General features: G+C 39.8%; 1 protein-coding gene across 1 annotated transcript; it reads left to right on the forward strand.

Moving 5' to 3' along the window:
- Window positions 1-332: 332 nt before the first annotated feature.
- GCK72_000199 (uncharacterized protein) lies at window positions 333-11,693 on the forward strand (the record flags this gene model as incomplete). Its single annotated transcript, XM_053722333.1, has 15 exons — window positions 333-490; window positions 3,297-3,624; window positions 3,671-3,955; window positions 4,490-4,680; window positions 4,730-4,870; window positions 4,915-5,076; window positions 5,125-5,271; window positions 5,721-6,095; window positions 6,147-6,350; window positions 7,199-7,452; window positions 7,502-7,740; window positions 7,798-7,964; window positions 8,836-9,296; window positions 9,997-10,202; window positions 11,220-11,693. The coding sequence occupies 15 exons, from the start codon at window positions 333-335 to the stop codon at window positions 11,691-11,693; spliced, it is 3,792 nt and encodes a 1,263-aa protein (XP_053590978.1).
- Between the last annotated feature and the right edge of the window lie 423 nt (window positions 11,694-12,116).

Genomic DNA, 12,116 nt, shown 5'->3' on the forward strand with positions numbered 1-12,116 from the left:
TTTTTCAAAAAATTTCCAAAAAAACATCAAATTTTCAAAAATGTTTCAAAACTGTTTCAAAACGGGCCGAGCGGGCCAGAGATTTTTCCTGATTTTGGCCCGGCCCGGCCCGTGACAAGTATGCTAAACTTCCTTCCTTTAAAACTCTTAAAATCCCTAAAAACCCTCTAGAAATTCCCTTTTTTTGTAAAATATTTATTTACGGGCCCCCCTCACCACTACTACTACAATTTTAACCCATTCATTGTCATCTCCCTTTAATTCAATTGATCTTTTTCTAAATATACTCGAATTCATTTCATATTATTCATAAATACACTTGTGAATGCTTTATGTCCCCTCCTGCTCTCTCCCTTAATGCTCTCTTGCTCTCTTACGTCGTCATGGTGACAAAGACCAGGACGGCGGCTAGAGACCACCCAGCCGCTCTCCAAGCATTAGAAATATTCCGAAATGCGCCGAAACTCAATATCGGTGGAAGATGGCATTGGTGAGCTCTTTTTACATTGCTTTGTGAAAAACTTAAAAATTATGTGACTTTCACCGAAAAAACCTGAATTTCCAGCGATTTTAGGTTCAAAAAGTGGTAAAAATCGATTTTCGATGCGAGCATTCGGTTTTTTGACAATTTTTACGATTTTTTAGAGTAAAAAGTGGTAAAATTCTGCATTTTTGTGGCTCAAAAAGTCTACCAGCGACTTAATACACCTGAAATCGATAAAAGTAAGATTTTCATCTTGAATTGAGCCAAAAATATAGAATTTTACCACTTTTTACACAGCACCCTGCACGAGGAATGCGCAACACTAAAAGCTGTTCCTGTGAAAATGAAGGCGCATTTGGCGTGCGTGTCTGCGTCTCTCATTTTCGCGTTATCTCTCGCTCATTTAGCAAGAACGCCCACTCATTTTGTGAATTTGAAAATTTTGTGAGTTTTTTCGACTTAGGGACATATCAGAAACATAGAATACATCAATCTGAACAGAAAAACTCATTTTTGCCAAAAAATTTTTTTCATATTTTTTGCCCGATTTCTCAAGTTTTGATGAGAAGATCTCATTTTTTCCATTAGATATCTTGATAATCAAGCTTGAAAGAAAGTTTTTATATGGAAAATCTAAAATTTCACTTCAAAAAACTAGTTTTAGTCGGTTCGAAAAAGATGCCTTCAGGAAAACGAGCTGATCTCACTGAATACGCAATGTTCCGCTATAAATTTTATATATTTTCGTAGAGAAAGACATTCTCTACAATCTGATGGTGTGCAAATCTTGCGAAAATTGCCTAATTTAGAGTAAAACGACGCGAACCGGCGACGTTTTCAGCTCTCAGTTGTAAAATTACAGTATGATGCAAACGCGCACCACGGCTAATTTCTCAAAAAAGCTTTACGCATTCCTTGTGCAGGGTGCTGTGCTTTTTACACTAAAAATCATCAAAATTGTCGAAAAACCAAATTTTCGATATTTTTTCGAAAAATAGGTTTTTACCACTTTTTGAACCAAAAATCGCTGGAAATTCCAGTTAGAAGTCGAGAAATCGGGTTTTTACTGTGTTTAATTACGAAAATTTGCGAAAATTCCGCAATTTCATGAAAAGTCGAAAAATCGGGATTTCCAGCTATTTTTAGGCTGAAATTGATAGAAAACTTGAACTTTCAGCGTAAAATCGTTATTATAGTCAAAGTTAGAGTCTTTATTGATGTTTTACTTAAAATCGATGTCAGATTTAAAAAAAATAGCACAGGGGTGCGAGACGTAAGGTCCGCAACGAAAAGCTTTGAATTTACCTCCCGAGTCGCGATGCGTGTGCGTCGCGTTTTTCATTGAAAAATACGACAAATACACGCTAAACTTGAATTTGGCACTCAGCCAAGTCCTTTTTTGGCACGGTGCCAACCGCTGTGAGACGGAGCGCGTTTACGTGACCTTGCGTTTTGCACCCCTGTGAAATAGTGTTTTTCAGCGATTTTTAGACCTGGAATGGATAAAAATACGATTTTTCTCCCGAAAATCATCAAAAACTCATTTTTAGCCTAAAATACAAGAATTTACCACATTTTGTACTAAATATCGTAAAAATCATCAAAAACTGATTTTGGTGATTTTTGGCTAAAAACTTATAAAAAAATGTCAAAAACTCCTTTCTAAGTGAAAAATACGGGATTTTACCAGTTTTTATTCTTAGAATCGGAGCGGGAACCCTAAAAATCCGCAGAAATTCCTTTTTTTACAATTTACAGCGATTTTCGACCTTTGCGCAGTTCATTTCTTATTATTAGGGTTTTCCACCTTTGAACCCGAAGAATCTATTTACTAAAATTGCCTAAAATTCAACATTTTTACCACTTTCTAGACCTGAAATAGCAATCGCGCTCCACCGCAATCCCGCGCGCGCGCGCGGAAATTTCCAAGTTGCGCGCGTATTCTCACGTATATAAAAGGAAGGAAACGGACGGTGTATTTGTCATTCCTTCACTCTCATTCGTTCCCCCCCGATGCGATGCACCGTCCGTCTCCCTTTACCTACTATTCCACCTCTGTCCCCAATTACGTCTGGACTTCCACGTCGAGCCAACTTGTGCAATTTGAGTTGTTGGCAAGATGTCGGCAGTCCATATGTATTGGGAGGACACCATTAATTAATTAGTTAATTGAGCTTAATTTCGGTATAGTGACGAAAAAATCGATAGTTTTTTCAGACGCTTTTTTTGAGCGAAAAATCGATAATTTGCAAATTTTTCGTATTTTGAAATTTTAGCGTCAATGATTAGTAATAGACCTGTTTCGATATTTTCAACGTTTGCAATCTGAAAATCCTGCCGGTTTTGTCGAATTATTGATTTTCCCTGTTTGCCGCGTCATCAAATTCAAAAATGGGAGAACCGCGTCGCGACCGCAGCGCACCATGAGGTGACAGGGACTACGGTCACTCGGGTTCTAAAAATGTCTGGAAAATGTCTGAACGAATGAAATGGATGGTTTTAATATAGTTCAACTTTAAAAGTGTGTCCTGATGCGAGAAATTGTGCAAATTTTATAAAATGTGTTATGGTTAGGTAGATCACACCTAGATCTAAATTTTTGTAGTTGATAACTTTTTGATAGCTCCGCCCACTTTTGAGATATGCACATTTAAAGATTGGCGCTTGGGGCGGCGAGAGACCGTAGGGGAGAGGGCGCAGAGAAGCGAGATGCCCTCCCCTTTTCGCATGCTCTCTCGCCTCCCAATTTTTAAAGGCGCATATCTCAAAAGTGAGAAGAGCTATCAAAAAGTTGTCAACTACAAAAATGTAGTCCTGGCTTTGATCTATCAGATGAATATAAATATGGGACAGTTATCAAAGTTTCAGTCCGCCCGGAAGCCGATCAAATCCTCGCCTCCCGAAAGAAGCCCGAAAAGTTGTTCCTCCGATCAGCATCCGTTGGCCTTGCACCAGGAGACGGTGAGCAGTCACCGTCGCCCGGTCCTTTTTCAAAAGATGAGAAAGAGAAGAAACAGAATCGACGGGAATCGATAAAAGATCATTTGATGAAGTTTAAGGCGAAGGCTGGGAAGATTTTGGAAGAGAAACAGCAAGTGAAACCGTTGAATGACGAGCAGACACCGCAGATGTCGTTTGTGGTAAGTCCTTAAACTGTCAATGGAGCGCAATTGCATACCTTTACAGTCCCAAACGTCCGAAGGTGATATAAAGGAAGAGCTATCTTCTGGTGGTGTGATTGATGAACAGGCTAGCGAGTCGTCTATCCAACAAGATGTTTCTTCGAAAAAAGAATCAAAAGAGCAATTGAGGAATAGAATACGAAAAAGTGCACAGAAAGCGGTGGAGAGAACACGTGGAAATGTGCAATTGAATCGGAGATTGGCTAGACGGCCTACTGTAGTTATGGAGGAACATTTGGATGAGAACGATCTCTATGCGATTGATGAGCAGGTTGAGAGGACTATTAAGGTATACTGTTGTCCAAGAAAGGGTTACGTAGATCAAAAGGAGCTCTCCATTTTTGTAGTTGACAACTTTCGACTAGCTGTTCACGTTTTTGAGATATGCGCCTTTAAAGATCCCAGGTTTTCAGACTTTCAGATAAAATGACTAACTTTGAAGCCTTGTAAGTTAGTCAGTTTTTGAGCAAATGTTTTCAATTTTATATTTTTTTGTTAGATCAAATCGAGGACTACATTTTTGTAGTTGATAACTTTTTTCTATCTCTGCACGCCTTTGAGATATGCGTGTGTAAAGATAGCCTAGCTTCAAGGCGCATAAGGAGGGAAAAGGTGGAGACGCAGAGAAGCTAGACGCCCTCCTCTTTTCGCATGATCTCTCGCCTTCCAATATTTGATGACGCATATCTCAAAAACGTGAATAGCTATCAAAAAGTTGTACAAAAATATAGAGCAAAATTTGATCTACCAGCAAAATATAAAATTGATCTAACGTTGCACTTTTTTTTTGCACCAGGGCGCGCTTTCAAAGTTGAATTTGCAGATGGGCGAAAAATACCTGGTCGCCAACGCGAACACTTCTGCCGCTGAAAAAGATATCGACGATTTGTTCTCAGCGAAACCCAAACATGTCGACGAATTCAAGAAAGAGGAGCCACGGAAAGTAATCTACGGAAGAGTTGAGGAGGTCAAGTATCAGCATGACTTATTAGTGAAATACGTGTTGAAGGATAGGTATACGGTAGTAGTTACAGTAACCCCTGCATATCTAACCTTGTTACAGTAATATCGTTTGCGGAGAGATAACACCAACGGAAATGCTGAAAAAGTCGGTAGTGATCCCGACGAGACTCGAGTATAATGAGGACTCGGTCAGTATTTATACGGCGCCGGAAGCTATGGATAACGTGATTAGTCAGACTAGGTAGCGCAATTCTTAAATGTAGATCAAAAATTTTTTGACTCCAGAAACCGAAAATACGTGCAACTTGACGTCTTCATTGACTCTATTCACTTTGACCATCACTATCTATGGTCTGAGGAGGAAGTGACCACTGCCGAGTTACGGAATGAATATATGGTTCAGTTACTGAGAGTTCATGAAATTGCGCAACTGGAGAGACATCACTTGTAAGGGGCGTGGCCTAAAAACTTTAAAAAAATCCATAATATTTTAAGGGAAATCAACCGCCAACCCGCTATGAAGGAACAAGTAAGAAAGGGGCGATTGGAATTGGAACGTCTCGGAGATGTGCTGACGGAGACACGAAGAAGTCAAGGGTTTACAGCGACCAATTCGGATTTCGTACCTGCCAAATCGCCGTGGTAGGGTGTAGAACGACTTGTATCCAAAAAGAAGCATACCACGGTGATCCATACAAAAAGCAAAAAAGAATTGCAGAGAGAAAGAATTGAACCCGGGTCGCGAGATTACTGGCCGGGACTGTTACCGGGTAGGCTATGCGGACACCACTAGGATTAGTGTGGTGGCGACGGCGGTGGCGCAAGGAGAGAGGGGGAAGCGTCACCCTTATCACAACCCTCGCCGCCGCGCCGTCTCCTCCCACCTTTAGTCTACCTGGCAACGAGTCTGGCCACCAAACTGAGCAACCGGGGTTCGATTCCCACCGAGAGCGAAAATTTTTTGCTTTTTGTAACGAGTATAATCGTATGTTTATTTTTGGATTTAGATGATTTAAACCGGTTTTTCGAAAAATTTTGGTAGGAAGATTGAATTTTTTGGTATTTGAACCCTTTAAAAGTGCCCATTTCAGGGATATTGATGACTGGAGCTCTTATGGTCAAGTAACAAGAACCGCAAAACTCACACCAATCGGAAAGATCCCGAAAGCCGCTAGAGAGCGAATCGCCCTTATGAGACGTACCAACATCCAGTTAGTACTGTATTTCAACGAAATGGAAGTGAGCAGAACCGCGTGGATTCCGTTAAGTTGTGATGTGATGTCTGCGGTGAAGAGATTCGAATTGGAGTTATATTCCCCGATGAAATCATTGGAATTGATGGTTTTAGAGCAGTGTAATGGGAAGATAAGGACTTTGGGAAGGGGAAATGTTCCACTCCCATCGGATGAGGACTTGGAAATCGCGTTGCATGAAGTAGTGTTTGAAAATGATCAATTTATGAAACCGTAAGACTTTTTAAGACTTTAAACCCTTAAAATAGTGAAAAAAACCTACAGAATCGGTGGAAGCCTTGGATCCGATATAAGCCGTAAGGAAACCGGACGAATCTTGTGCCGTACTATGTTGGAGGATGGGGAGTTAAGAATAGCGGATGACAGATTGCTGGCGGAATCTATGCAGGATAGAAGAAAGAATACATTTGAGTTGATACCGAAGGAGATGGTCTTGGGAAGTTTGTATGTGGATGAGGATAAGAAGCGGTGAGTGAGGGTCCCTGAATATGAAAAATAGAACAATAATGTACTGGTTAGGTAGATCACACCTAGATCTATATTTTTGTAGTTGACCTCTTTTTGATAGCTCCGCCCAGTTTTGAGATATACGCCTTCAAAGTTTAGAACTACTCATGGGGCCATGACGCATATCTCTACAACCTTTTCAGCCATCAAAAAGGAATTTATTGCAGAAATGAAAAACAGATTAAAATTCAAAAAAGTTTGAGCCAGAATCCATTCTGTGGCAAGATTTCCAAATTACTCAAAAGTTTGAAAATCCTGGAAAAATTCAAAGTATTTTCAAACCCTTAGTTGTAGTTTCTGTGTTTCAAATTTATAGCAATTGCGTAGATCACACCTAGACCTTTATTTTTGCAGTTGACCACTTTTTGATAGCACTTCACGCTTTCAAGATACGTCGCTTCAAAGTTCGTGTCCTAAAAGAAAACGTGCGGAAAAGAAAGAAAACAACTGCCCAACTTTGCAAGCTTGTAACTTTCTTATTTTGATAGACATTTTAACAAATTAACATTTTTCTTGTAGATCAAGTTAAGGGCTACATTTTTGTAGTTGACAACTTTTTGATAGCTAAGCACGCTTTCAAGATATGCGCATTTAAATATAGCCTACTTCCAGAGTGCGCGCGGGGAGAGGGGAGGAGACGCAGAGAAGCGAGACGCCCTCCTCTTTTCGCACACTCTCTTGCCTCCCAATCTTTAAAGGCGCATATCTCAAAAGTGGGCGGAGCTATCAAAAAGTGGTCAACTGCAAAAATGAAGATCAGGGTTTGATCTACACAACCATATCAAATTTGAAACGTTTTAAACTTTCAGCCTCGACGAGTTGCGCGAAGAAGACCGTGCTCAACAGCGCTTCGCCTTCCGTAGTGCAATCGATTCTCGACGCATTTCTGCATTACAATTCGCTAATTTGGCCCGTAAAAGGGTAATGGACAGACGACAACGTAAGGAGAAAAAGTATGAGGAGATAGTGAGGGAAGAGTCGATTCCAACGTTGTCAGTCGCGTTTTCACAGCTTTTCGGACCAGCGGATATTTCGAGACGCTTGAAACCGATGAGGAAGGAAGGTGAGTGCAGAAGAGCGCACTTGCATCTTCGAAAAATTCAAAATTTTAGAACGCGCCCGCGAAGAAGGCTGGGATAATACAATCGTAGTGAATATCCAATCGGCTATCAACCTTCCTATTAGATATTCCGGATTGCTTCAACCATTTGTAGTCGTAACCTATTCCGGACGACGAATCAATACGGACGTGGCAATGGGAAGACACCCGAATTGGCAATTCACTGGAAAACTTATAATTTCGAAAGAGGATCGGGAGGCGGAGTTTATAGAGATTAAGGTTTATGATCAGGTAAGCTGGATGGCCTAGGAAAAGCTCGGCCCCAAGATTTATCAAATTTATTTGTAGCTAGTCGAGGGTATCGATAAGGACGAGCGTATTTACAATGTTGTTCACGAACAACTATCCGCGAGGCTATTGGCCGCACAAAGAATTCGTTTCGAGACCCTGGCTACTGTATCGAAAATTAACACATCGATTAAGATGGATATACCGCTTTATATTTCGAATTATCGGTGAGTTTTTTAGGATTTTGTAAAAAAAATGTTTGCGATTTTTGAAATTCCGTCACGACTTCATTTTCATTCAAATTGTTTGAATTTTAAATTTTTTGGTAGATTAGATCTAACTCTACATTTTTGTAGTTGACAATGGAACTGCTACAAAATAGAACTCTAGTTCGAATGGAGCGCGTTTGCATTTTTTTGCAAAAATTCAATTTATTTTTGACTTTTCTCAAATAAATTCTTTTTTTTCATCGAATAATTGTTCAAATTGAAAAAAAAAAGTCGTTCTGATTCTTCTAAAAAGAAAAACATTGTGTTCAGTTCTATTTTGTTGAGTTCTGTTTTGTTGCGGTTCTAACTTTCACTGTTCCACTTTGTAACAGTTCTAATTTTTTCTGTTCTATATTTTTACAGTTTTATTTTGTCGCAGTTCTATTCTTCCGAGTTCTAAACTCAAATACCCCCATTTTTTTGTGGTAATGCTTTGAAAATGTTTGATGAAACAGTGTTTTAGACTACTGCTCTTTTTTGAAGGTTGCTCTATGGCTTAAAATTAAGTTTAATTGTTTTGAATTCATAATGGCTGTGTAGACCAAATCTAGCTCTACATTTTTGCAATTGACAACGTTTTGATAGCTCCGCCCACTTTTGAGATATGCGCCTTTAAAAATAGCCTACATTCAGAGCGCGCGCGGGGAGAGAGGAGGAGACGCAGAGAAGCAAGACACCCTCCTCTTTCCGCACGCTCTCTTGCCTCCAAATCTTTAAAGGAGCATATCTCAAAAACGTGAAGAGTTATCAAAAATTTGTCAACTACAAAAATGAAGACCTAAATTTGATCTACACATCCAATACAATCTTAAAGTTGACCAATTTCCAGAATCTCTTCCGACGCCTGTTTCCTCAAAGTGCTCCTTTCCACACAAATCGATCCAAAATCTCAAGTAGAATACACAAAAAGTTCCACAAGTTTCGAAACTCAAAAAACGATTGAAAAATGTGCGATTCTCGAGAAACAAGTGAAAGAGCAATTCCCGAAACGAGTATTCCGTCCACTGGTGACTGATCTCAATGCTCACTCGACGATCTGCACGAGATATCTCCGTCAAATAGTGCCACCGACCGTCGTAATGCAGGAAAACGCTTCGAATCTTCTGGAAATTTGTCGGTTATCTGCAAAGATTGTCGCTGGAATGCCACGTGTCGATGCGTCATCTCACTCGGATATATGGGGAAACGCATTTCAGTTGACAAGTATTGCAGTCGGCGGATTGGAGGAGAGAGCCACTTTGTTAGGGTGCTGGATGCTTTATTTCAGACTTCCAGTGGCTATTATATTGGGTGAGTGGACCCTTTTTGACCACTTACCATAGCCCGTAATGCCTTAGATTTAGATTTTTCTTGTAGATCAAATCAAGGACTACATTTTTGCAATTGACAACTTTTTGATAGCTCTGCACCCTTCTGAGATATTCGCCTTTCAAAGATTGCCGATTTTAGCGGCGTGAGAGATGCCTGAAGATCAGTTTTTTGGATTTTGACAGTTTTTAAGGCCAAAATGCGGAATTTTTTATTCCAAATTTAGTTTAAGTTGCTGAAAAATGCCCAAAATGACTTTTGAACCGATTTCACCTTCAAAAACTCAAATTTTTAGTCAGAAAATGGTCAGGAAGTCTAAGATGGCTGAACTTTGCCGATTTGATCGTTTTCAGTCGAAAAATCCCTTTTTGAGCTCAAAATGAGATGTTGTAAGTAAAATTTTCAGGATTTTCAGGATTTTTGCATTTTTAGGATTTAAAAAAATTGCGATTTTGAAATCTCGCCACGACTTCACTTTCCTTTCAAATTACTTGAATTTTATATATTTCTGGTAGATTAAATTTAAATCTTTTTTTTGTTGTTAAAAACTTTTCGATAGCTATTTACGTTTTTGAGATACGGAGGGTCAAAGTTAGCGTTCCAAAAGAAGGCGGGGGCCCTCTATAAGGCGCATATCTCGAAAGCGTGAGATCCTAAAATATAGTTACAAAATATTTTTCAGGAGAAGCCCGCGGAGAGAAAACTGGATTCGTTTTGACTGAAATCGAAGGGAAACAATACTTGATTGATCCGGAAGATGGTCACATCTACAATGCGCTTGACTCAAATTGTGCATTGGGGAAAATCTATGGAGCGTTTGACGCAAAAAATTATTATGCCAATATTCAGTTGTACGACCAGGCATCTCAGATTTCGGTTAATTTGACGGTAAGTGTACTGAAAACAAAATTGTCGTAAATTTGGGGGCATTGTACGCAATCACCGACTGTTTGCCAAAAACCGTAAATACTGTATTAAAACTGCATGCCGTCATATTTTTCAATTGCCTCCGAGAGAAATTTAGCGGTTTGACAGTGTATTTCGGTGTCACCTGATTGTCTGATAAACTCAAGTTTATAAGGGTTGGACAGAGCAAAAATAGAACATCATTTTTGTAGTTGACCATTTTTTTGTATGGACACTACCATGAAAGTTATAGGTAAAAAAACCCATTACTCCCTGAAATCGACTAACTTCAATGCAAATTAGCAAAATTTTGGAGTTTTTCACTTTGACAACCTATAACTTTCATGGTAGTGTCCCTACAAAAAAATGGTCAACTACAAAAATGATGTGCTATTTTTGCTCTGTTCAACCCATACAAAATTGAGTTTATCGGACAATCAGGTGACACCGAAATACACTGTCAAAGTTGGTCATTTTCCACTGAAAACAGCCAAAATTGATACCTTTTTGTCCGGTATTGTAGAAGTTACCATGCACGCTACCTCTAATCAAAACCAAGAAAGAACACCTGGATAACTATATTCAAAAATTCTGAGTATAGATGGGATACCGTTATGATACAGTATTTACGGTATCTGCAGTAATACTTTTACTTTAATTTTAGAAGGCTCCTCCCCCAAAACGGATTGAACCCACGTTGCATAAGACAGGGAGTTTTTATGAAGAGAGCGAAGCATACAATTTTCGAAAAACGCCGCTAACATCGATAAGATTCTACAATAGAATCGGAAACTTTGAAAAAATAATCATATTTTTGGTTTCAAGATTCTGCGCGTCTTGTTAGGGCCGGTCCTGGAAAGCTTCGGCACTAGCCTGGTCCGTTAGGCCGTAAATACCGTTTAGACCAATTGTGTACAAAAAGTGAGACTTGCAAACCGGGTCGCCGCGTAACTTGCTTTAAACGCAATATTAAGCTAACCATAAATCCCTTTTTTCCAGAAAATCTCCAACTGGAAGCCTTTGTTCGCCGCCAACGAAGAACCCCTTGAAAGTGTGCAACCTGCAACAATCCGTTACTCAAAACTACCCGAAGACTGGATAGTCGAGCTAAGGATCTCTCTCGAACGCGAGATCAAACTCCGTTTCGATCAATCCCGAAAACACGCGATCCCCCAATGGCATCTCGTAGCTGCTCGCCAACTCCGTGAGCTTCTGGAAGGTTCCCGTGGTGTGACGGAAGACTCGGTGGACGAGAAGATGGCAAGACTGCGTGAAGGATATGTGGTTACTGTATGCGTGTTCCGTCTCTGCTACTCATCGATGGAGGATTGTATTCACCAGGTTCTTTCCAGTCGATTACAAGATTCATCGGATCAGAATTCACAATTCGCGTTGGCGGTTCATGTCGTCGACTTTTTTGCTCATGTTATACAGATTGATGTGGCGTTGGCGGTGCTTAAGCCGAAGAAGTAACTTAATTGACTCAATTAACTAATTATAAACCTTTTTGTGTGTACAACATAAGTTTTGCTTTTTGATAGATGAAAAAATTTATTGTGAGAAAACCGGTTGTGTAGTCCTCGTGGACAAGTGTAACACTGTTTTCAACACATGAGGCGTAACGCGCTCCGTCGCACCACGGTGCCAAATTCAAACTTTACGTTTATTTGTCATATAAACCGCGACGCGCACGCAACGCGACTCGGAACAAATTCAAATCAGTTTGTTGCGGACCGCACTGCTGTGGAATGGCCGGTATTTGACAAATCTTGACAGTTAAAAATTTTTTTTTAATTTCAGCGTAATTTAAGTGCACAGACAAAGCAGTTGTTCTCCTGTTTTGGAGGTGGAGCCTAAATTTTTTAAAACTTTCTATTTATAGACTTTCAGAGCTTC

This window comes from Caenorhabditis remanei, chromosome I (assembly GCF_010183535.1).
Source record: "Caenorhabditis remanei strain PX506 chromosome I, whole genome shotgun sequence".
NCBI classification, from domain to species: Eukaryota; Metazoa; Nematoda; class Chromadorea; order Rhabditida; family Rhabditidae; genus Caenorhabditis; species Caenorhabditis remanei.